Source organism: Megascapheus bottae, chromosome 4, assembly GCF_031878675.1.
Source record: "Megascapheus bottae isolate mThoBot1 chromosome 4, mThoBot2.hap1, whole genome shotgun sequence".
Classification (NCBI taxonomy): Eukaryota; Metazoa; Chordata; class Mammalia; order Rodentia; family Geomyidae; genus Megascapheus; species Megascapheus bottae.
In genome coordinates, this window is record NC_143512.1 from 5088825 (window position 1) to 5114474 (window position 25650).

Genomic DNA, 25650 nt, shown 5'->3' on the forward strand with positions numbered 1-25650 from the left:
TGAACCACACAGCTCCACTTCTGGTTTTATGGTAGTTAATTGGAGATAAGAGTCTTACAGACTTTTCTACCACGGCTGGCTTTGAACTGTGATTCTCAGATCTCAGCTTCCTGAGTAGTTATAATTACAGGTATAAACTGTGAGTACTTGGCTGCATTGTAACTTATCAAGCAGTTGTACATGATGATAAAAGCTAACCAGTCTTACCAAATGCTTATGAGATGTGTTCAATCTTCTATCATTATTCTATTACTTAAACCCCATCTCAAATATTTTGTTAGCTTCATTATATGCAGGATGTAAGAAAGGCTCAAAAGGTTAGTCTAAGAAGGTTGCTTTCCTGATTTTATCAATTCACTTAACCATGGACGATACTGCCTGGGACAGTATCCAAGGTTCTGGAAGGGTGAGTGTCCCTCTTTCTTGTTTTGTTCAAGGCTGGTGCTCTACCTCTTAAGCTACCACTTCACTTCCAGCTTTTTGCTGATTAAGTGGAGGGAAGAGTCTCACAGATTTTTCAGTCCCAGCTGGCTTGAAGAGTGATCCTCAGATTTCCTGGCTCCCAGGAAATTCTAAACCACAAGAACCCATATGCTCTTATCCCACTTAGCTTCAGAGCTCCCATGTCATCACCTGTCACCCTGGAAAACTCCACTGCACACTCATGCAGGGGGGGTGTAAAGAAAGCAGGTAATGTAGTTCTGGTGTAGGTTATACAGTGGTGCATACCTCTAGTCTTACCATTTAGTAAGAGGCTAAGGCAGGATCATTTAAACCCTGGAGTTTAAACCCAGTTAGATCAACATAGTGAAAAATCCCTGTCTCAAAACAAAACTACAACCAGAAAGTAATTTTGACCTGTGTTCCCACTGAAAGTATTTTGGGGACACCCAGAGATCACAATGCCTTGAAAACGACTATCCCGTAATGAATGCTATCCTGTAATGCTAGCTTTCTATGGTCCTTAACTCCGTCTTTTCTTCCTTTCTCCCTTTCTTTCCCTTGCATTTCTTTGCTTCCATCTTTCTTTTGGCTGTGAGGGTCCTACAGTTTCATGTGCCTATTAGCATATGCCTGAGTATGGCAATATTTTGGCTTCTGATGCTGTACTATGCTGCTTTGAACACAAGGCTGGTCACTGCTGTTTCTAGGGAAGAACCGGAATTCAAGTGAGTTCTGTGTTTAGCACACTGGCTTTCCTACCTACGCTTCCTGAGACTGATTTCTATTTCCTTCCTGGTCTTTGATGACATTCTTCATATGGCACCTTGACTTGTCGGTGCTTCTCCTTTAGCGGAATTCTGATCACCCAAGTGTGAATGGACTGGAGAAGAAAGTGGCTGTTTGAGTTGTCAGGTGGGACTGTATGCATGCACTCCCATACTAGACAGGGCTTGAAATTGGGACTTTCCGCTCTTAGCAACTAGTGCTCTATGTCTTGAGCCCACCTCCACTTTCAGATTTTTGATGATTAATTGGAGGTAAGAGTCTCTCAAGATTTGTCTACCCGGACTACTTTCAAACTCAAATCCTCCTATCTCAGTTTCCTGAGTAGCCAGAGTTATAACAGACATGATACGTATAGTGCTTGGCTAAGAGCTAGGTCTTGATCAGCACTCAGTAGATGCAATGAATACAGTATGTAGATGACTTAGTCTAGCCCTCTCATTTGAAAGGAAGTGAGGATTAAATAGGCTATTTGACTAGGGGGAAAGGAGACCCAGTGTTAAATCGCACAAAGTCACTGGTGAGTTGATGAAAGCACAGTTTATGGATAACTGGCCATTTCTCCCAGATCTGTCATTTTCTAGGTGTGGCCCCTGCAGCCATTTCTTACATTCCTAAGCCTCCAACTTGGCCTCCAAGAATGGGGTGATAACAGGGGTTGCTTCACACAGGCACTGGAGATGAAACAGTGCAGGTGCTCAGTGCTGGGAACAGCACTTTGTTAGGGAAAGAGCTCCCAGGATACAGCTCCAGGTGCCCCGGTGTGACATGGGAGGTGTGTGAGCTGGAGGGTCCCAGGGCCTCTACACCCCTGTACCCCTCCCCATCAGGACACTAGCTTTGGCCTAAGCATGAGATAGCTGCAGCAGTAGGAGGTCATGAAGCCTGCTTCTCTTCTCAGGGTGCTCATAGCCAAGTGGGGGGACAACTTCCTTCAGCTACAGGACAAGTACTATCACCCAGGAACCAGCTCTCTGCCATCCCAAGTCAGGAAAAGACTTCATTCATGGATTCCGAACCCACTGCATCTGAGCTTTATTCCTGGCGTCATCGGTGCTTTCTGGGGACAGACTGTTACATCTGGATAGGGAAGTCTTTATGTCGAATGTTTATTTTGAAGCAGGGGGAAATTTCATCCTAATTACTTGTTTAGTTTAGTGTTATGGAGAGATGGCAAATTCCAAGTAGTAAAAACATAAAACAAAAAAACAGGGTCTGGAGGCATGGCTCAACTGGTAGAACAATTGCCTAGCAAGCATGAGATCCTGAGTTCAACTCCCCAGTACCACCAAAAAAACTAAACCAAACCAAGCCAAAAAACACCACCACCACCACCACCACCACCAAAAACAACCAGAAGAAAACAAGCTGGGTGCTGGCGTTTCACAGCTGTAATCCTGTCTATTCAGGAGGCTGAGATCTGAGGATGGGGGTTCAAAGCTAGCACAGGCAGGGAAGTCTGTTAGACTTTTTTTTTTTTTTTGCCACTCCTGGGCTTGAGCTCTCAGGGCCTGAGCACTGTCCTTGGACTTTCTCAAGGCTAGAGCTCTACCACTTGAACCTCAGCACCACTTCTGGCTTTTTTTCTATGTATGTGGTACCGAGGAATCGAACCCGGGTCTTCAGGCATGCTAGGCAAGCACTTTAACCACTAGGCCAAACTCTTGGCCCGTCTGTTAGACCTTAATCTTTAATAGAAAGTGAGAAGCAGAACTGTGTATCAAGTGGTGGAGAAGTAACCTTTAGCAAAAAGCTCAGGTACAGTGTCCACGCACTGAGTTCAAGCCCTAGGACCAGTTCACAAAGATAATCCGGGAAGAAATGATCTTCACATTTTTAAGTGATTCAGAAAGGCATAGAAACTCAAGATGGGGAAAGATAATTACTCTCCAAGTTGTAAAAACAAAGTTTCTCAAAGTTAGAAAGCTATTTAGATTAGATCCCTGGTGCTTAATGTCCCTGGAGAGTAGCATTTAAGACTAAGAGCAACTTTCTCAGGTCCTCCACCCTCCCCACCAAAACAAAAGAAAAATAAGATGTTCTTTAGCAGAAATAAAGCCCCAGGCCAAAAGCATTGTCACTTGGGTCTAGGATGTTATCCCTGGTTCACAACCTAAAGTGAATCCTTCAATCAAAAAGCCCTCAGTGAGGTCAGTAAAGAGCCTGGGGCATTCAGTAGCTTGGATATATTTAAAGATCTATAAGGAAGTAAGTACAATTTCTATAATAAAAGAGAGGGGAACAATTAAAACTTGTGCAAACATCAGGGATAATGAACCCTGAGTTAGTGTCTACAAGGATGGATACCAGGCTAGAACCCATAATCTTACTCAACTTTCTTGTGGTTAGCTCTCTACCACTTGAGCCAAGCTCCTGTCCTGGGCTGGGCCTTTAGACAGAAGGTCTCAATTTCAGACTTTGCAATTAACAGGAATGTTTGGAAACGGCTTATAAATTACAATTATACTATGTACAAAACAGAAAGGGAAGATGAAATTTTTCTCTCACCTCACGACTGGACAAGTCTCTTTATAGAGATCACAAAGCCAAATCCATCTTCTTTGTTTTCACAGTCAGAAAATGCAACCAGTGCAATTTTAAGATGGAAAATAAGAGTTGCCAGAATGTGGTTTTATGAAGGGCCTATATTTTGTCCTTGATTTACTCAACTTTGTTTTTTTAATTTCTAAACAACAAAATAACCTAATTTCCATCTCTTAAAGGCTCCTGTTTGGAAGACAGAACCAAGGTATTACTTCAAAGATATCTTATCAACACTGGGTGGCTGTTCGCTCACACGTGTCATTCTAACTACTCAGGAGGAGTAGTCGGAAGCCAGCCTAGGTAGAAAAGCCCATGAGACTCTTATCGCCAATGAACTACCAAAAAGCCAGAAGTGGAGCCAGAAGTGGCAGAGCAACAGCTAAGGCCAAGTGCAAGCCCCACTACAGACACACCAATAAAAAAGCTTGATCCTGATTTTAGTGATAACCTTCTACATACTATGTTTTATTTAACAAGTGAGCATATCAACTGGTCTGATCTGTTAGAACAGTGAGCTCAGATTGCTCAGAGTTGTTTTCTGATGGCCATCAAACCCTTAGGACTCTTCCAGAGAGACCTCTGTCCATGCTGCCCTCATGGTTCTGTTCCTCTGCCTCCTACTCCAGGCACTTTGCCTAAGCCACCAGACTTCCTTCTCTTGGCAACCTCACCTGCCTGCCCTCTTCTGCTCTCTACTCATCATCAAGCATTTCCTCTTGTCCCTCGGTTTTATGCTATGATAGTGCCAAGATTCCCTCCCCATGACAATCACGGGGTATGGTTTCACCCTTAAGTATTTTGGGATTAGTATCAGTTTCTCTGTTTTGAACCTGAGCTCCTAGTTGGCACCAACCTGACAGAATGCTGAGGACTGAGTGGAATGAGTGTATTTCTATAGCCACCTTTTTCTTCTGATGTTCAAGACGTGAAACAGCTAGTTAATGTGATTTTAATACCAAGTCTGTCCTATGTAGGACATAGCAGAGTCAAAAGATGTATTTACAAGAAAAGAAAAAGAATGATGCAACAAAAAGTTTTGTTAAAAAAGGAGCTGGGCACCGGTGGCTCATGCCTTCAGTCCCGGCCACTAAGGAGGCTGAGATCTGAGGACTGTGGTTTGAAGCCACCCGGAACAGAAAAGTCCCTGTGAGACTCTTATCTCCAATTAACCACTCAAAAACTGGAAGTGGAGCTGTGGCTAAAAGTGGTAGAGCGCTAGCCTTGAGCCAAAAGACCTCAGGGACTGCACCTGTAATTCTAGGAAGGTTAGATCTGAGGATCCAAGTTCGAATCCAGCTAGAGTAGGGAACTCGGTGAGATTCTTATCTCAAAAGTCAGACGTGGAGTTGTGATTCCTGTGGTAGAGCACTAGTCTTGAGTAAAGAAGCTCAGGGACAGAGCCTAGGCCCTGACTTCAAGCCCTAGAACCAGAGGGAAAAAAATAAAAGGATGTACAAGTTTCATTTTCTTTCTTGGCTAATCTTGTAGACTGTTTTGGTAAAGTTGTATCCCTTATGTGAATACAGCTGTTAATTCATTCAGGGATGTATATTCTGCCATTAATCAATTTTTTTTCTTTTCTTTTTTTTGCCAGTCCTGGGCCTTGAACTCAAGGCCTGGGCACTGTCTTTGGGCTTTCTCAGGGCTGGTGCTCAACCACTTGAGCCACTTCCAGCTTTTTCTGCGTATGTGGTACCAAGAAATTGAACCCAGGGTTTCTTGTATGCTAAGCAAGCACTCTACCACTAGGCCACATTCCCAGCCTTTTTTTTTGGTAGGTCATGGCCAGCTCTTTAGCTCAAAGCTACCACTCAACCACTGCTCGAAGCCACAGCCCCATTTCCTGTGTTTCAGTGATTAACTGGAGATAAGAGTCTCATGGTTTTTAGTGCCCAAGCTGGCTTTGAACCACAATCCTCAGATCTCAGACTTCTGAGTAGCTAGGATTACAGGCGTGAGCCACTGTACCTAGCTCTGCCTTTTTTTTTTTGCCAGTCTTGGGCTTGAGCTCAGGGCCTGAGCACTGTCCTTGGACTTTCTCAAGGCTAGAGCTCTACCACTTGAGCCTTAGCACCACTTCCGGCTTTTTTCTATGTATGTGGGATGGAGGAATTGAACCCGGGTCTTTGGACATGCTAGGCAAGCACTCTACCACTAGGCCAAACTCCTGGCTCTGCCCTATTTTTTTTGGAAGACAAGGTTTTGCTATGAAGATCTAACTGGCCTCCAACTCACAGTCCTCCTACCTGTCTTCCATGTGCTGGGATTCCAGGTATGGTCTGCCAGGCCGTGTTTGTTGGTGGATTTTAAGTCTATCATATAAATTAGGAAGTAATGATAACTAGCAGATACTGAGCAAACTACCCTGAGTTTAAATCCAGTTCCTAGCCATCTGAGACACTGACAAATGACCCTAGGTTTCATCATGTATGTCACTGGTAACCTTTAAGTATGCCCACACCATCAGTAGAATTGGGGCCTGATATATGTAAGTTTAAAACCTTTCTTCAGTACACAGTAGGTACTCAATAAAGGCTAGCTATTGATAGTATTCTTCCTTTACTACTAAAGTCATACCCCACCTTAAGAGATGTGTTATTTACATCCAGGTACTCATAGAAAAAGTGAACTGTCCCCCCATTATGCAGGTATAGAAACTGAAGATTTCGGAAGAGGAGGTTTTCCTCCACAATGCTGCTTTCATCAGGATTCTATCTGCAGAGATCACTGGCATCACGGGGAAATCTCCCCTTCATTTTATGGATTCAGAAATCTTTCCTTCCCTGGCTACAGTCTCTCTCAAGTTGATGCAAATCTACCCAGCTCGAGCCATGGGCGCCTCACTTCCTTCCTCTGAATCTACAAGGGATCCTCTTGGAGACCAGGGGAAGGCCAAGCAGCGGGCAGGATTTTGAAGGGGATGTCCCCAGTTGGACTTGCATTGTTTATCACTAAAACAAACACTTCCTGTAGTCCCCATGTGTAGAAGGAAGATCAGATCCCGTGTGCATGTGAAGAATTAACAAAAACGAACAAGGAGTAGCAGAGCAACTGTAGCTGCAAAGCTAGGCAGGTGCTCCATGCTTTCCAGGACTTAAATATAGTCTGGTGTGAGGCAGGAATGGGTGGTGAGATCACCTTGGAATGACTGCACGCATTAATTACGAGCTCTTATAGGAATCTCAATATCCTTCCATGGAGAGAGAAGAGTACAAGTTAAGACTCCCAGGATGGAATCTTAAGTTCTAACTTCTGCTTCCCCTTTACTCAAGTTAACTTTGGGTAAATTATTTACATTTTCTTCTCTGTGTGTGTGTGTGTGTGTATGTACATGCATGCCAGGATTAGAGCTAAAACATAGGATTTAGGTACTATGCCTTAAGCTTTTTCACTCAAGACTCTATCAATGGAGCCACACCTTCTGTTTGTTTGTTTGTTTCTTTCTTTCTTTCTTTTTCTTTTGGTGTGGGGCTTGAACTGTGGATGTGGGGCGCTGTTCCACAGTGCCACTTCTGATTTTCTGGTAGTTAACTGAGAGTAAGAGTCTCTTAGGGACTTTTCCTGCCTCAGCTGGCTTTGAATCGCAATCCTCCAATCTCAGCCCCCTGAGTAGCTAGGATTTTAGGCACGAGCTACCAGTGTCTGGCAACTTCTGGCTTTTTCCTGGTTACGTGGAGATAAGACAGACTTCCCTGTCTGGCTAGTCTAGAATCTTGATTCTCAGATGTCAGCCTCCGGGTAGCTAGCCATGAGTGTGTACCTAGTATGTCTCCTGCTGGACACAGATCTAGGGGTTGATGTCAAAGGCTGATGAGGAATGGTTGGGGAGCAGCTTATTATGAAGGATGGTAGGCTAGCACAGTTCTCTGATGTTGCTGTTATTTCAGGAAGACAATGAGGTAAAAGGTAAGGTAGGTGGGAAAAAAGTCATGGGGGCGTTTCCAGTGGCTGTGTCCCCAGAAACCAGGCTAGGATGGTAGGTTCAGAAAGTCTTCAGTGCCCTTCCTAGAAGTTCTGTCCCAGCACTCTCAAGTTGATGCAAATCTACCCAGCTCGAGCCATGGGCACCATCCAGGGCTCTCACCTTGGTCACCCTATTTCTCAGCTCTGGGCCACCAAGGAAGCTGTGTCTTTCTCTCTCCAGGACAATTCCAGACCACAGAGGACATAGGGGCTGGGCATCACTTCCAAGGAAATAACTTTTGACTGTATGGCTGGACTCTCCCAGAATTGTTCCTTTGTCTATGGATTCTTCCCTGTTTAGCTCATAAAGGAAATGGTTCCAGGAGGAAGTGGAAAACGGTGACACACATGCTCAACACCCCCCACCAACATGGCAGCTGCTTCCGGTTTGGTCAGTCTGCACCATCAACTTCACCCGAGAGTAGGGGACAGCACAGTTCCAGGCAGAGGCCTGCAAAGCCTATAATAAAAGCAGATAGCATGTGCAGGCTCTTAAAGTGAATTTCCAGATGTTGTGCTAAGTATTTGGGTGGATTACTTCATTTAATCTTCATAACGGCCCTGTAAACTAAGTTCTATTTTTACCTGTTACTTTACAACACATGGACCCAGGGAGGCTCTGAAAGCCATTGCTGTTTGCCCAAAGGCACACATCTAGCAACTGAGATACAAACTGAGACCCCAATTTGGAGCTTAAGCTTCCTACTTCTGCATATGAAGTCTCTGATCTTCCTCATTAAGACTTGCTAATGCAAGGTACAGTGCCTGGTGAGCACTTTCATTTCGTTTTAAGAACAGGAATAGGATTTGGGAGCTAGTGGCTTACACCTGTAATCCAAGCTACTTACGAGGCTGAGATATGAAGATTTTGGTTTGGTTCAAAGCCAGCCTGGGCAGGAAAGTCTGTGAGACTATCTCCAAAAAGCTTTAACCCAAAAGCTTTTCAAGTGGTAGAGTACTAGTCTTGAGAAAAAGAAGCTCAGAGACAGTGTCCAGGCCCTGAGTTCATGCCCCAGGGTAGACACACGAGCACCGTGTACGCACGTTCGTGCGTGCGCGCGCGCGTGTGCGCGCGCGCACACACACACACACAGAGGAATAGGCCATTAGCTTGTCTCCCAGGCCTATTGTGAGACTCAAGTCCCACAGGCCAATGAGTCAGACCACCTGAAGACTAAAGTAGAATTAATGACAGCTATAGGATTACTAATAACATGCCATCCTTCAGCACCCCTTGCCAACCAAATGGCAGGGATGAGTGTCAGTGCCAGCCACTCAGAGAGGTTCAGTGTACATGGATCATCAGCTCACAGAGCCTCAATGTAGGAAATGAGTTCAGACAGGCAGGTACTCTGAGCCATACCTTAAACCTTTATGGTTTTTCCCATTTTTTAAAATAGGCTTTTGCTTTTTGCCCAGGCCAGCCTAGACTGTGATCCTTCTATCTATATTTCTCATATAACTGGAATGTGGGGCATGCATACCACACCAGCTTGTTATGGGTTGCAAAGAGATCTAACAAACTTCTTGCCCCAGTGGCCTTTAACTGTGAACTTCCACACCTCAGACCTCTAAGCCCTTAGGATTATAGGTGCGAGCCACCATGCCTGCATGGACTTTTGGAACACACTGTTCTTATTTGTTTTACCATTTCTGATTTTTTCCTTTCATTCTGGAGATCTCATCCTAGCCCCATGTTGTCTGCTCATGGCACATGCTCCCTGGAGACGTTTCTTAGTGGCTGTGTGACCCCAGGCAATTCATTTAACTTCTCTATGTCTGCTTCTTCATCTGTAAGATGGGGATGATACTGTGTCATAAAGAGTCAGCTGAGTATTATATAATGTGCTTAGAACAGCTCCTGATGCAAACCCAGGTAGCCATTATTTTTGCATAAAATCTCCCCTAGAGAGCAGACAGTGTCCATTCATCTCTCATCTTTGAGACCTGGCTGAAACGCCACCTCCTGCAGGTGATAGGATCCTGTGATGTGGCAGTGAGGTCACTGTGTCCTTGGCTTCTGAGTGGACGATTTGTTCTACATCCTCCTTCACTGAGTTGTTAATCTACAAGGGAAGAGTTCCCTGCTGGCCAGATGCCCAGAACAGCCATTGGGGTTGCTGCAGATGCCCCAGGAAGGGACTCACTGGAATGCAGAGGAGGGGCCACCAGCAGGGAGGGGCCAGTGAATCTTCCGGTAACACATCCAAGAATAGAGAGCTCCTGAGCATTGGAGCATTGGGGTAGGGGGAAAGGCAGCACCACAATCACAACATTGGGTTCATCATAGAGAGGAATCAACAGTCCAGACATATGGCCTAGGAGGAGAAGTAGATGTTCCAAGAAGGGCTGGGCTGGATGAGACAGACAGACAGACAGACAGACAGACAGACAGACAGACAGCCCTGGTAGGAAATGGGCATGCATGGGAATGGGAGAGGGCAGACAATGTGAACTGAGGTGAGAAGCACCCAGAATCAAACCTGGGATTGGCTTTCTATCACTCAGTGGCTGGGCAGGTAACATCTCTCATCAAGCCTTCTTTTTGTCACTTGCAAGACAAAGGTCTAAGCACACTGGTTTTGAAGGGCTGTGGCAAGGAGAGGAATGAGACTGTCCACCTGCTTAGAAATCTCCCTTCTCATGTCCCTCCCAGAGCTTACCCTGGATTTGGCTCTGAGCCAGGGCCCTGGGGCTCCCCACAGAAGCCCAGCTGTCTCCTGAGCAGGGTCTGGGGGGATTGAAGAAAAAAAAAAAAGGGCTACAGAAATGGATATCTCCTTTATTTATCCCACTTAGACTAACAGGTCTGTGCCACTAATGCCATGACAATGGACAGCTTAAGCTTTAAATGGCTCCATTCTTAAACATCAAGGTGAAGTTAGTCTAAATGTATACCGTTCTCACCCGAAGTATTTGCTGCAGCTCTCAATTGGCCTCTGCTGTCCAACCTCTCATTTCCACGCTTGACTGCATCCCCCATTGCAACCCATCTGAACTCTTCTTGCTCACACCTCTAAACAGCTCCCCAGAACCCAGGATACCAGCTTTCCTTTGTCTCTCTGGGGGGAACTCCCACCCCTCAGGGAGAAGGCATCCAATGAGCAAGAAGGAAGGTTCTGAGAGAACTCGAGTCCCTCTGGAACTTAGTTAAGTTCAAGATCAAGAACTAGGTCTGCTCTTGCTTAGCTTTTCTGCTCAAGGCTGGTGCTCTACCACTTGAGCCACAGCTCCACTTCATGGCTTTGCTGGTTAACTGGAGATAAAGAATCTCATGTCCTTTTCTGACTGGGCTAGCTTTGAACCAAGATAACCAGATCTCAGGCTTCTAAATAGCTAGGATTACAGAGGTGAGCCACCGGCACTCAATTCCTCTAAAATTTATTAAGAAGGGAACTGTACAGGCAAGCATGTATTCTGGATACTCAGGTTTTGTTTTTTTTGTTTGTTCTGGTACTGGGCTTGGGGTTTCCTGCTCGCTAGACAGGTCCTCTACTCCTTAAGTCACGCATCTAACCTTGTTTTGCCCCAATTTCTTTATCTACTGGTCCTGGGGCTTGAACTCAGGATCTGGGCACTTTCTTTTGGGTAAAGATGAGCACTTCCAGCTTTCTGGGAGTTAACTGAAGATAAAAGTCCCCCAGCCTTTCCTGCCTAGGCTGGCTTTGAGTCATAATCTTCAGACCTGAGCCTCCTGAGTAGTTGGGATTACAGGAGAGAGCCACTGGTGCCTGGTGCTTTGGTTATTTTTTTTACATTTTTTATTAAAGAATTTATTAACGTTGATTTTTACATCATATTTTAAATGACAAGTTTAACAAACAAGTGTTCAAGAAGGGAATCTCTATTTACAATCACTGTCTATTTACAATCACTGTCTATAGAGTCATAGGTTTTTATGTCTATAGCTTTGGTTATTTTTGAAACAGATTTGAGGCTGGCCTCGCCTGGAACATGATTCTCCTATTTATTCTTTCCACCATAGTTTGAATGACAAATGTGTCATACTGTGTCCAGCTCTTTATTAGTTGAGATGGGGTCTGATAAACTTTTTTTTTTTTTTGTCTAGCCTGGCCTTGAAAATCTTCATCCCCCAGATCCCAGGCTCCCACACAGGATAGCATGTGTAGCCATTAGTGCCTGGTCCCAAGTATTGGCTTTCAAAAAAGAATGGAATGCTTCTAGTATGTTAAGTACCGGCTCTTCTAGGTCACAATCATTGGTAGATAGGAGGCTGTTAACTCCATTTTTAGTTGAAGAAACAGAGAGTCAGAGGGTTAAGTGGATGCAGAGTCTGGACTCAGACCAGGCAACCTGACACTGACAGCCAGCTCTGGCACTTGGTTCTGACCTTATCTCCTCTATTATTAGGAACTGATCACAAGTAACTGAGCCTCAAAAGACCCAGACGCACCCAGTCAGGGGCCTGTGGTATAAAGGGGGGCAGGCACAGAAGGAGGGGAGCTCTTTTATTTCTATTAGCCCAGAGGGCAGGGCTGCAGGCTGGGCTTTGCTCCCTGAGCATCTTCTAGGCCTTTCTTTCTTCTCCATCACTGTTTACTTGGGAAACCATCCTGGCACGCATTTGATTCTTGGCTAGAAAGTGTTCTTTATCTTCTCTTTGATGGAAAGATCTGATCTCAAGCACTAGTGCCGAATTTGTCCCTTTCCCCCGTATTCTTCTCAGCTGCACCTAGCTGCTGACAGGAGGGGTAGCACAGCCACTCACCTCTCTGGCTTCCTGGTACACTCTCAGGAGATCAGTTCACTTCTTGGTTCAAGTGGAGCTAAACAACAAAAAAATTCCCCCTTGGTTTCTTACCAGCAGGACCTACTCTCACAAACCCTTCAACCAGAATGGGCAGGAAGGGTAAATATTTATTCTACAAATGAAGGAGTCTGATTTCATCTTCAAAGGAAAGCCTGTATATAAATTATCATAATTTCTCCATCCTAAGATGTCACTGGCTTGAAGATGTTTTTATCTATTGAATAATTACATTTTAAAGAGAAAAATGAATAAATTAATGTCAGTGGTAAGAGATGTTCTGAGCTTCTGAAAATTGTGCCTTTGTATCTAGGAAATAAAATAATGCATTATCTCTTTCTTTCTTTCTTTCTTTCTTTCTTTCTTTCTTTCTTTCTTTCTTTTCTTTTCTTTTTTCTTTTTCATTCTTGGGGTTTGACCTCAAGGTCTTATGCTTGCTAGACAAGTGTTCTCTCTCTTGAGCCTATTTCTAGTCCCTTGAACTGTTCTCTTCTTCTCTCTTCTTTTCCAGAAAGTGACTTGCATTTTTTGCCCACGCTAACCTGGACTGAGATCTACCTATGGCCTCTCCTGTAATGGGATGGCAGCTATGAATCACAACACCCAGCTTGGTGGTTATGATGAAGTCTTACTAACATTTAATCCTTCCAGTCTGCCTCTACCCAAGAAGTAGCTGGAATTACACTCATCAACTACTATGCCCAGTTCTCCAGTTTTGATGTTCTTCTTTTGGCTCCAGTGCTATCAGAAAAAAAGGCTCCCAAGGGCCAGGAGTGTGGCCTAGTGGTAGAGTGCTTGCCTAGCATGCACAAAGACCCAGGTTCGATTCCTTGGGACCACATACATAGAAAAAAGCTGGAAGTGGTGCTGTGGCTCAAGTGGTAGAGCTCTAGCCTTAAGTAAAAAGCTCAAAGACAGTGCTCAGGTTCTGAGTTCAAGCCTCAGGACCAAAAAAAAAAAAGGCTCCCAAACCCTGACTCAGCCATGGTGACACATAGGCAAGTACTATTAATGTGTCCAGGTCAGTAACCCTAAACTCTGTGGACTGTGGCCATGAGGGCAAGTCACAGCCATTCCAAGTTCTGATGGCTCTGCAAAACCCATGCACAGGCTTCTGCTGTGCAGATATGCACCTATGCTGTGCTGAAGTCATGTGACCACATTAGTGGTCCTGTGGAATTCCAATGGGGATCCATCACGTGACCTTGGAAAAGATGCTGTTCCCCGAACCTCAATTTCCCCAGCTGTAAAATAGAACGAATAGGCTTATAAAAATGTTTTCTGGTTTTTTTTCCCTTTCTTTTGGTGTTGGCTATGGGGCTTGAACTATGGACCTGGGTATTGTTGCTGAGCTTCTTTTTCTTTTCTCTTTCTTTCTTTTTTTTTTTTTTTGTGGGTCATGGGTCTTGAACTCTGGCCTGCGTGCTGTCTCTGAGCATTTCAGCTCAAGGCTACCGCCCTACCCCGGAGCCACAGTCCCTCTTCCTGTTTTCTAGTGATTAATTGGAGATAAGAGTCTCATGGTCTTTAGTGCTTGAGCTGGCTCTGAACCATGATTCCCAGATCTCACCCACCTGAGTAGCTAGGATCACAGGCGTGAGCCTTCAGCAGCACCTGGCCCTAAGTGGTTTCCAATGCTCTTCTCAGGCGACCTCTGGAATTGGTCTGGCCCACAGGGGCTGCACTGGGGTATGGTAGATAAAGTGGGCTCTGCCCAGTATCTTCATGCCCTCTGTGTAGAGCAGCTCTTAACTGCTTGCAATGATAATTCTGAGGCTAAAAGTAAATTGGAAAACATGGGTAAGTGGCATCCTGGAGTCCTGCCCACACTACTCTAGAGATTTGAGAACAGGGTTCATATTCTCTGCCTGCACACATCCTCATGAGTCCTCTCACTATGTGCCCAAGACAAGGGCTCTTCTTAGCCTAAGCCAGGGTTTGGCCAACTTTACCATACAGGATCAGACTGTCTATATTTGAGGTTTCAAACTACTCAACTTTCTCATAATGAGAAAGTCATCACAGACAAACAATATACAATGAAGGAGCGTGGCTGTGTGCCAATAAAACTTTACAGAACCTGGCTAGGACCCCTATCTCCTAACATTGGGCAGGAGATTTTGCTGGCATCTGGGGCTGACAGGATTGAGGGAATGATGCCTGCCAAACACATGCTCCACCTTTCTCCTGATCTCTCAGGAGCTCATTGTTGCCCTGTGTGCTTAGAGGGCTATAAAAAGCCCTCAGCCTGGCTCCTGTGCGCCAGAAGGTGATGCCCAGCTGTCCCCAGAGCTGGAATGAGGGCAATGTGGTGTCACATTCTGCCCCAGCTGCAGCCTGACAGCTGTGCCAGGGAGAAGAATTGTGCCTCACCAGCTTTGCCCGTCTAACCTCCCTTCGTGTGTGGCTGGGATTCCTCAAGTGGAATTTTAGGTGGAGGCCCAGGCCTGCCTGCACTCTGCTGGGTTCTGCCTCCTGGTTAATTCCAGGGGGAGGGGAGCTGGCATTCTGAACACTAGAACTCTGGGTCATAGCAGGAAGTGGTGAGGATAAGATCTAAAAGCTCTCAGGAGCTGCTTGACCCCATGTATCCCTTCTCTGATGGACGATGACCCCGGAAAAGCTCAGGTTCCTTTTCTTTCCTCTTCTCTGCACTCTCCTTATCCCACAGTGTAGACTTTACCGAGTTAGCTCATTACTTATTGTTTTTTGTATGCTGGGTACTGGAACTATGATAGTAAAGATAATTCCAGACAACAGGATTCATAGGTACACAGAAGACATATTTCCATAAGTCACTAAAATCTTCTCCAAGTCCAGAATGGACACTGGTGGTTCATACCTTATAATCCTAGCAACTCAGGAGAATGAGAACTGAGGATTGAGATCTGAGATCTGAGATCTGCCAATCCAGGCAGGATAATCTGTAAGACACTTATGTCCAATTAACTAGCAAAAAGCCCGAAGTAGAACTGTGGTTCAAGTAGTGCAGTATTAGCCTTGAGTAGAAAAATCTAAGGGAGAGTAGGAGGTCCTGAATTTGAGCTTCAGTACTGGCACAAAAATCAAGTCCTGCCAGAAGCCAGTGGCTCATGCCTGAAATCCTAGCTACTCAGGAGGCTAAGATCGGAGGATCATGGCTTAAAGCCAGCAGCAGCAGGAAAGCTGAGATTCTTATCACCAATCACCAATTAACTACCAAAAAAAAAAAAAAGCCAACAGAAGTAGAACTCAAGTGTTAAGGGTGATAGCCTTGAGCAAAAAAAAAAAAAAAAAAAAATCAAGGGACTCAAGGGACAGTGTGCAGACACTGAATTCAAGCCTAGGGATGTGGGGGGAAGAGGGAGAGAGGGGGAAAGAGAGACAGACAGAGGAAAGACAGAGAGAGAGAGGGGGAAGGGAGGGAGGGAGAGAGATCGCATGTGCGAGAGACAGAGCGCACACAAGCTATCTATCTATCTTTTTTTTTTTTTTTTTTTTGCCAGTCCTGGACTTGAGCTCAGGGCCTGAGCACTGTCCTTGGACTTTCTCAAGGCTAGAGCTCTACCACTTGAGCCTCAGCACCACTTCCGGCTTTTTTCTATGTATGTGGTACCGAGGAATCGAACCCGGGTCTTCATGCATGCTAGGCAAGCACTTTAACCACTAGGCCAAACTCCCGGCCCAAGCTATCTATCTTTGACTGAGGAGAAGGCTGGCAACCCCTATAAGTGGGGATATGGCAGGAAGTTTCCACAGGTGATGCCCAGCTGTCTCTGACAAGAAGAGGAACAGCATGCCCATTCTGTGTCTCAGTATTTGCATCTGTCCTTGGGGAGAATGTCTTTGCCATCCAATTCACAGCACTATTGCCAGAGTGACAGAAGTCACAGAAAGAAACACAGGGCTGATAAGGTCTCCAGATAAAAGACTTGAGTGTTGATTCTCAGTGTGAGGATCACTTCATCTCATCACAAGGATCCATCATACCCCCAGCAACACCCGATGAATGACTGCTAAGTGAGAGCATGCATGACCACTAAGGGCAGACAGAAGTAGCCAAGCCTCTGCACCAGCTCTCCACAAGGGCTGGGTATCGCTGGGGCGAGGTTACAGGCTCCACCACCCGCGAGCAGGAAAATGCTTCTCCAAGTTAAAGCCTGATGTAAATGTGGGCTCTCCCATCCTGGGGCTGCGGCAGTATGGCGTCCCCCTCCAGGCCTGGCTCCCCTCCAGCACTGTGTGCTGCGGTCCTGGAGGCTAGAGTTTACAGCAAAGGTCATGGTGGGGGTGACCAAGGAGAAACCTGAGATAAACGAGGTGCATTCATTTCTGGAGCTCCATTTTGTACAGATATTCTTTGTGGGAGGGTTGAATAGAAGGAGTTAACTATATTATGGTGATAGTAAATATGGCTTTTTAACATTAAAATGAGACCTGGCTCATAGCTCAGGAGTCTGAGATCTGAAGATCATGGTTCGAAACAGGCCTGGGCTGGAAAAGTCCATGAGACTCCTGTCTCCAATAAACCACACACACACACACACACACACACACACACACACACACACACACACACACACACACCCCATAGATGTTTCAAACTTTCAGAAGATGCTTCTGAATAATAAGATGATGCTGGAATAGGGGATCCTGGAAGATGTTAGAAAAATGTCAAAGTTCAAGGAAAAAGTAATGTGTCAGGGGAGTGGACGTCATGCCCGTGAGGTCAGAAGCTACATGAGGGCTTTGCACAAGTGTAAATTGCCTGCCAACTCTCATTCCATACCCTCAAATTACATTTCTCAGGGCATTTTCAGTGGGCCCCCTTGAGCACGATCTGACAGAGCCACTGCTTTTGACAAATAGGGAGTGGTTCTCCAGGCCAGCTGGAGAAGGCCAGAGTAGAAACAGGAAGCTTCTGGAGGAGGCGACAGGACGTAGGAGAAGAAGCCACCCGAGATCTATTTCCCAATGGTAGTCAACAGGATTTGGGATTTGATTGTATCAAGGATGAGACACAGGAAATGATGGATCACCACAAAGGACATTTCTATCTCTAAAATGAGACACTCACTATATCAAATAGAATATTGGCATTGAAAGTGGCCATATCCAGCTCCATACATTGTGTAATCCTCCCTTTCATGTATTCATCCATCATCTCAACAGACTTTTACTGAGTTTCTGCTATGTGGCAAGCATGGCCCTAGGTGCTGGGAAAAGGCCTACCAAGAGCTACGGTCATGGAGGGAGGCAGTCACACCGTGCAATTCCATAGTGAACTGGAATTACAGATGGTAGCTCTGAACAGCTCCGGCAGGGAGGTGGAGCCAGGGAAGTTGGGAAACAGTGACCTGAGGAAAATGCTTGACAGACTGTTATGATGAGTCCAGGTGAGCTGGGTAAAGGCACACCGCATTATGGGAGGCTGGAGGGAGAAGTCACAGTGAGAAGAGGGCCAGGACAGACCATGAGCAGGCGAAGTAGCAGAGGGCAGTCACTGCAGGCACAGAGGGAGGCCACTACAGGGGCTGTGGCTTGAATCCTACAAACCATGAGAAACCACTAAATGGATTGGCCTGATACAAGTTGCTGAGTTGTAAGTAACTATTCTTGACTAGATTTTCTTTTCTCCAGATTCCATCCTCAAGCACAGATGGAGAGATGGTCCACAGAGACCGTTAAAAGCCATGCTACAGCTGGGTGCTGGTAGCTCCTCTCTGAAATTTCTAACTACTCAGGAGGCTGAGATCTCAAGTCAGCCTGGGAACAGAAAAAGCTCCAAGACTCTTATCACCAATTAATCTACAGAAAGTTGGAACTGAAGATGTGGCTCAAGCAGTAGCTTTGATGAATAAATCTCAGCAACAGTGGAAGGCTCTAAGTTCAAGTCCCAGTATCACTGGGTGTGTGCATGCGAGGACACACACATGCACAAATACCCACACAATTGTGACATAGTATGTAGCTAACTAACAAGAGAAATACTGCCTAGAAATCCTGTTCTCTACACATGCAAAAAGGCTATGTCTGTAGAAGCCTCTAGAATATTAGATAACAGAAGACCCTGCCTACATATTAATGTGATCCCCCCAAAAGAGCAGTGTGCGGTGGCTTCCAAGATCCAGGGCTGCTCAGCCCCTGCCTCCAATTCTATTGCAACAGTTTGAATTGCTTTCCCTCACTGCAGCACACATAGCCTCTCCATTAACTTCTGGTTAATAGTCTTTCCCAAAGTCTATTACCTCTCCTTCATGCGTTCCAGTTGGAGAATAAATTTCATGTCCCTCCTTCAGACTGGGTCTTACTCACAAAGACCATTATTTCCTCCAACAGCTGTCCATGTGATCGTGTGGTGAACAGAAACAGAGCCACAGGAAGGTTCATCTGATATGGTGAGAACAAGGTGAGTTCAGAAATGGGTCATGGGGAGGTGGAGTGGACCTGTGAATGGAAATATATCAAGCCTGGAGGTGACATAGGAATGGAGCCCAACCACAGCTGCTGGTGGATCTCTGCGAGTACCCCAAACTCCCAGTGAGGCTCTGTTCTCTGCATGAGTGAGGACAGGATGGGGACAAGGAACATCATCTAAGAGAACAGAGACAGAAGAGGAAGAAGCACCGAGCTAGAAGACAGAACAATGGCATACGCAGGGAGAGAGCGCAAGCCGGAGGTGAGGGAGGCAACAATTAACAAGCACCTACAGTGGGTAGGCATTGATCATATATCAAGCCTCCCAACTGGGGTGTCCTTCTTCTTCATGCTTTACAAACCAGTAGGGTGACTCAGGACCCAGCCTGTCCTACCAAGAGAAGCCAAGAGGCTATGAGCAGCTCTGGCTGTGGGATAGGGTGGGGGAGAAGGATAGAGCTTAGGAGAGGAGTGGAGAGCTGTGATTTGGAGATGGACTCCATTCCAAAGCCTTTGTAAACTAGGAGTATACTCAGAAGAGAACTAGGGGCGGGGTCAGCAGAGCTACAAGAGACAGGAAGAAGTCCAGGTGAAAGATGAATCTTCGGTCTAGTGGAAGACTGTCAGCAGAGGGAGGCAGGGAGGCAAGGACGCTGGAAGGGAGGCTGCAGGAGGTGAAAGGAGGGTTTGGGGAAGAGCTGCAGGCTAGTAGTGGTGGCCAGTGTTTGAGAGGTTTGACAGGGAAGGAAGGAGGAAATGCTCAGGGGAAGTGTGTGGAAATGTGTGTGTTGGGGGGGGGGAGGCAATCGTGGTTTCATGTTCCTGTTCAGCCACAATTTTCCTCTCCTTGTGGTACCAGGGTGAGAACTCGGGGACTCACACTTGCAAGGCAGGCACTTGAGCCCTAGTCCTTCTCTGACTTAAGTTATGCATTTTTTATTTCTCAAGTAGGGTTTCATGATTTTGCTGAGACTGACCTCAGATGGAATCCTCCTCCCTACCGCATCCATGCAGTTGGGATCATAGACATGTTCCACCAAGCTCAGCTTGTTTGCTAAAATGGGGTCTAAATTTTTGCCCAGGCTGGTCTGAAACTGTGAAACTCTGGATTACCACCTCCTGAATATGAGGGATTAAAGTTGTGAACCACCACTCACCCAGCTGTTTTTGTTTCTGTCCTTTTTAAGATGGAGCTGGGAGTTGGTGACCCACACCTGTAATCCTAGCTACTCAGGAGGCTGAAATCTGAAGATCATGGTTCAAAGCTAGCCCAGCCAGGAAAGTCCATGAGACTCTTATCTCCAATTAACCACCAGAAAACTGAAAGTGTCACTGTGGCTTGAAGTAATAGAGTGCTAGCCTTGAGTGAAAAAGCTTAGGGACAGCACCCAGGTCCTGAGGTCAAGTCCCATGGCCGACATAAAAAAAGAAAGAAAGAAAGAATGAGACGGGTATGAGAAATTCATGTTATTCAAATCTAAAATGGTTGTTCTGGACCACAGACAAAAATGGAACAATATAACAGGTTGTTGGAAGAGGATGGGTAGGGAGGAACTTGTTTGGCAAGTTGCTCACCCATGTGAAAAGCAGGGTGGGCGGGGGAGGGTTGAAACTGATATTTAAGGGAGTAGGAGACAAAAACCTTGATGGGAATGGAGAAGCTGAAAGTCATGGGGCGAGTGGGCAGAGGGAATGGACGCAGGACCCGGTGACCATCTGAACCTCTACGGGGAGCCTCTTAAACATGTGATGAATACCCAAGCTCCAGCCTTCACTGGTTACCTTCAACTCTGACAGTCCTGAGGAAGAATCTGAATTTCAGAGAAGCAAAGTGACCTGTTGCTCACCATCATACAGAAAGAAAGTTGTTCTCAAAACTTGTCTCTTCTTCCTGAGCCACCAAGCTCTGCTGAGTATCCACACCCGCAATGCAGATGTCATGGTTGTCACAATTTATTAGTATAGCCTAGGTTTATCACAGGGTTCTCTGTAAGTATGCATAAATATGTATTAAAAAAGATATCCCAGCCCAGGCGCAGGTGGTTTATGCCTATAAGCCTAGCTACTCAGGAGGCTGAGATCTGAGGATTGTAGTTCAAAGCCAGTTCAGGCAGGAAAGTCCATGAGATTCCTATATCTCCAAATAACCACCAGAAAAGTGGAAGTGTCACTGGCTCAAAGTGGTAGAGTGCTAGCCTTGCAAAAAAGCTCAGGGACAGCACCCAGGCCCTGAGTTCAAGCCCCATGACTGAAAAAAAAAAAAAACAACAACAAAACAATCCCAAACAACTCAGTGTGAAAACAAGGATGACTTCCTGGAAAGACTCGGGATGGCATAGATCATTAGAATATGGACAAGTGTTCCTTTGGGAAGAAGTGTGACTGAAGGGAGGAATAAGGTGTGGACTTATTCCTGTTGGAATGAGGGAAGTCTGCTTAGGAGTCCTTAGCCATATGGATAGGAGTGAATAGGAACTGAGCACAGGCTGAGTTTGGATTCCAGAGTTCCAACTAATTACAAGAAGATATGGCCTTCTATGTGAATCTCAAAGCAGGTCCAAGAAAACCAGACTGAATGGATTCTTCAGCATCTCCGGAATAACAGCAATCTCACTCAATGAAAACCATAATATTCTACGATAACATTTTTCTTAAAGAGCTGATGGTTCAAGAAATCTGGGAAATTCACAAAAGCAACACTGGGCTGATATAACTGTAGTAGGTATGATAAATAGAATAAGAGAACAGAGATGTGCTGGCAAATACACCAGTGGTTAATCAGCCAGAAATGCTAGTGATCTGAGAGGGATTCTAGAGGATGAGCCCAGGAAGGGCTTTGGGGACACAAGGATGTCATTTTCCCTGCCATTACACTGTACCAAAGCTGTCTAGCTCAGTACTTGGCACAGAGCAGAGGCTCAAAACTTAAAAAGGGTGCAAGGGACATTGTACAAGGCAGTCTTATTATGTATCCTGTCCCACACAAAAAAGATGTCAGTCACTATAGAGAGAGAGCCTTCGCAGAGTGGATCTTGTGTGCTAAGCATTGTTTCTGTACACTTAAATTCACAACAGTGTGAGTGGCTCATGCCTGTAATCCTAATTTCTCAGGAGTCTAAGATATTGGGAGGTTGGAGATACTGAGAGGATTGTAATTTGAGGCCGGCCTCGCCAGGAAAGCTTGACAGACTTCATCACCAAAATAGCTTACACCAACACCAGAGCTGTTATGAGTGGCTCAAAGGGTAGAATGTCAGCTTTGAAAAAGATAGGCCCCACGTCCAACCCCCCTAGTCTTTCCAAATAACAAAACAAAATGAGAACAACCATTACAACAACCTCAAGAAATAAACATTTCTGTTTTCCATGTTTGATGTTCACTGGAGGGCAGGAAGTTATCTAACATGACCAGGAGAAGGTGGTGTCTGTAGTCACTAATTTATACTAGTGTGTTATCCTCTCCAATAGCCTACTTACTTTGAGTGACCCTCATGCATCAGGAAATCTCATTGGAAGGAATTGTATTGAGTGATTTTTGTTTGGAACTGCATCATCAGAGTCCTGCTTTACTCAGGGGAAGACATTTCCTGTGAGAAGAGAAATGCCACTTCCCAGGTTTGTTTCCATTCTCACGTCACTTGACTGTAACGTAAGCTTTTGGGCTGTCATTGTGCAGAACATCTGGTCAGTGAGGCTGAGGAGCACCCCCAGTCTAGAGTAGAAAAATGTGGTGTCCCTGGGTTTGGGCAGGTTACTTGCTGGCCTAGAGGCAGACAACAGCAAGCTGCACATCAGGCTTTAGGTGTATAGCCAGAGCGGGTACAATTCCCAAATCTGTCTTCAATCAGTGTCAGTGACTCAACCATGCTGTTTTGAACTGATTTGTGCACTTTCCCCGGTTCATAAGCTGAGGCTCTAACTCCCAGGTGACTGTGTTTAGAGGCAAGACCTTCAAGAGGAAACCAGGCTAAATGAGGTCATAAGGATGGGGCTTTCCATCAGATAGGTCAGAAGAGGAAGAGAGCTGAGTGCCTGTGGCTCACACCTGCAATCCTAGCTATTCAGGAGGCTGAGATTTTAGGAATAAGGTTCAAAGCCAGGACAGAGAAATCTGAGAGATGGTTATCTCCAACTAGAGAGCAAAAAGCCAGAAGTGGAGGTGTGGCTCAAGTAGTAGGGTTCCAGCCTTCAGAAAAAAAGGTAAGGAAGAGAGAGATAGCACCTTGACCTTGGACTTCCAGCATCCAGAATTGTGAGAACATAATCTGTTGCTCAAGTAACTGGGTCTATGGAATGAAAGCCAAGTTCACTAACACACTAGCTGGACCTGCTTTCCTGTGAGGTGAGGTTGGTGACAAAGTCCACTCACAACCTATCCTCTGTCCTCAGTGATATTTGGAGAGAGACCCTATGAAGAGCTGAGGACTGGAGTCTGGTGCCCAGTATGGGCTTGATTTCAATTGCTACTGAAGTTCGTTTCCTTCTTGGGACTCTGGGATGACAGCTCCAATGTCCAGCAGGATAGGAATGAGGTTAAAAATGAGATATGCACTTCTGATGGAAGAATGCACACCTATTGGGGACAGGAACACGAGAAGGAAGGTATGCTGGCATAATATCCAAAGTCTTGTGGCTTGTCTTAAACACATAGATACACAAATATTACATTCTAATTCATCTTGTGCTCACATTCACTGTGTGTGCAATGACCGAGTTGAGTAGAAAACGAAGGATCTGGACAAACTGGGCTAGACAAACTGTGAACGGTCACACAACACAGCCGTTTTACTTGAGTAAGTCACCCAGATGAGTTCTGAAGTGAGGATGTAGCAGGATTCTTTTTATAACCGATATCACAAGTAAGCAAGTCGATGTGCACTGGAGTGCATTTCACCTCAGTCTTTCAACCACTAATTTAGCAAACTCCTTTCCAAATGTCAGGACAGCTGTAAGCAACCCTCCAGGCCTATTGAGCAGGGAAAGGAGACAAAGCCAGGGAGCAGACAGCACGGTGGAACAGTGCTGAGAAGGAGGTGGAAAGTCAGATACACAGCTCAAACTCTTGAGAATGGTCAGAGCATGCCAGTCCCATCTGGGGGCTGGCTTCTCCACAAGACCTCTCTGGAGGCTACTGCCTCCATGCCTAGCTGGTACGGAATGTTTAAATCTTAGTGAATCACCGTCTGCCTTGTCTATTTCCTGAATGTCTGCAAGGGCCTCTGGATAGGTATTCGACAACTTGGGGTGCTCCTCGCTTTAGGTGTCCTGCGGGATTGAGAGGGCAGGAGAAGCCCACTTTCCTGGTTCTGTTTTCCCTCCCGGGTGGGTGGCTGTACTCTGATCTGAGAATCAGTTTGTCAGTGAGAACTACCAATACCAAGAACCACCTCTAAAGTGAAGGTGGATGCTGTATTTTGTGCTGGGGAGGCTGAACTGTAAATGGGGGGTCCCTATAGGAGCACAGAGTGGGTGACCCCTACCCGCTATCCCCTAACTGCGCCCGAGCTCCTGCACACAGCATATCCAACAGGCGGATGGGGGACGGAGGGGTGAGACTGGGAGGGAGGGGGAGGAAGTTTCCAGGAATAACACCAACAGCAAGGACTAGCCAGACCACGGGCTGGGATCAGCTGGGATCTCTCTGGATCCCGGCGAACCCCAGTCCAGAACACAGCACCCGGCCAACGCGGGCCACTTACTCCCAGTGCTCACCGCCCCGGCCCCATCCTACAGGGCAGCCTCGGAATGGGTTAATTTCTTTTTCCAGGCCTGGGGTTTGAACTCTAGGCCGGGGCACTGTCCCTGAACTCGTTTTGCTCAAGGCTAGCGCTCTACCACTTGAGCCACGGCACCACTTCCGGCTTTTTCGGGTTCTGTGGTACCGAGGAATCGAACCCGGGGCTTCGTGCATGCTAAACGAGCTCTCTACCGCGAAGCGGGCCACGTTCCCGGGCCTCGGTGGCTTAGGGAGCCCCTTCCACGCTCACCCAGCCCGCACCGCCCTCGCGCGCGCGCTCCCAGCCCCGCCTCGCCCGCGCCCGAGGCGGCCGCACGCCGGGCTCCCGGCCCCTCCCAGGCGCACAGTCGGGACTTCACTCGGGGTGTAACCCTGGTTTTGTCCTTCCTGACGCCGAGAGCCCGGAGGGGCGCACGGTCGTCGGGGATCCGGTCGGCGATCGTTTCTAAAGTTGGGACCCCGAGCCTAGGAAATCTCCAGGCTCGCGCGCGGCGGCCACAGGGTGGCAGAACCCGAGGGTGGGACACGCGCCCGCGCTGCCGCCCAGGAGGCACCTGTGCGCCGGGCACCCCGTCCTCCGGCCCGCGCCCCGGCCCGCGCCCGTTCCCGCAGCTCCCCAGCCCCGGCCTCGCCGCCCCCTGTTCATCTCCGACTGGTTCGCCTTGCTCTTCCTTCCCCGCCCTCCCGGGTAGCGACAAGTGCGGCCGCCCGGACGCTTCTTACCGCGGCCTCGGTCCATGGCGCCGGCCGGTGTCCTGGGCGCGCGGCCGCCGGGGCGCAGTGGCTCCGGCGCGGCTGGAGGTGGCGGGCGCGCGGCGCACTCTGCGGGGCTCCGAGCGCTCGGCGAGACCCCGCCCCCGGACGGGACGCCCGGCCCGCGCCCCCGCCCCTGCGCCGCCCCCGGGATGGACCCGGGCACGCCTCGCCCCCTCCGGCCTCGGCCCGCCCGGACTCGGGCCCCGCACTCGCCCAGGCCCCGCCCCGCTCCCCACGCCTCCCGCGGCGCCCCAGCACC

General features: G+C 47.0%; 1 protein-coding gene across 1 annotated transcript in view; it reads right to left on the reverse strand.

Annotated features, from left to right (window-relative positions):
* Positions 1-25435, reverse strand: part of Afap1l1 (actin filament associated protein 1 like 1) — a 56095-nt gene extending 30660 nt beyond the window's left edge. The window contains exon 1 of the mRNA XM_090331247.1: positions 25359-25435. Coding sequence (XP_090187373.1) covers positions 25359-25374 — 16 coding nt within the window. The 5' untranslated portion in view covers positions 25375-25435. The remainder of the gene's footprint in view (positions 1-25358) is intronic.
* Between the last annotated feature and the right edge of the window lie 215 nt (positions 25436-25650).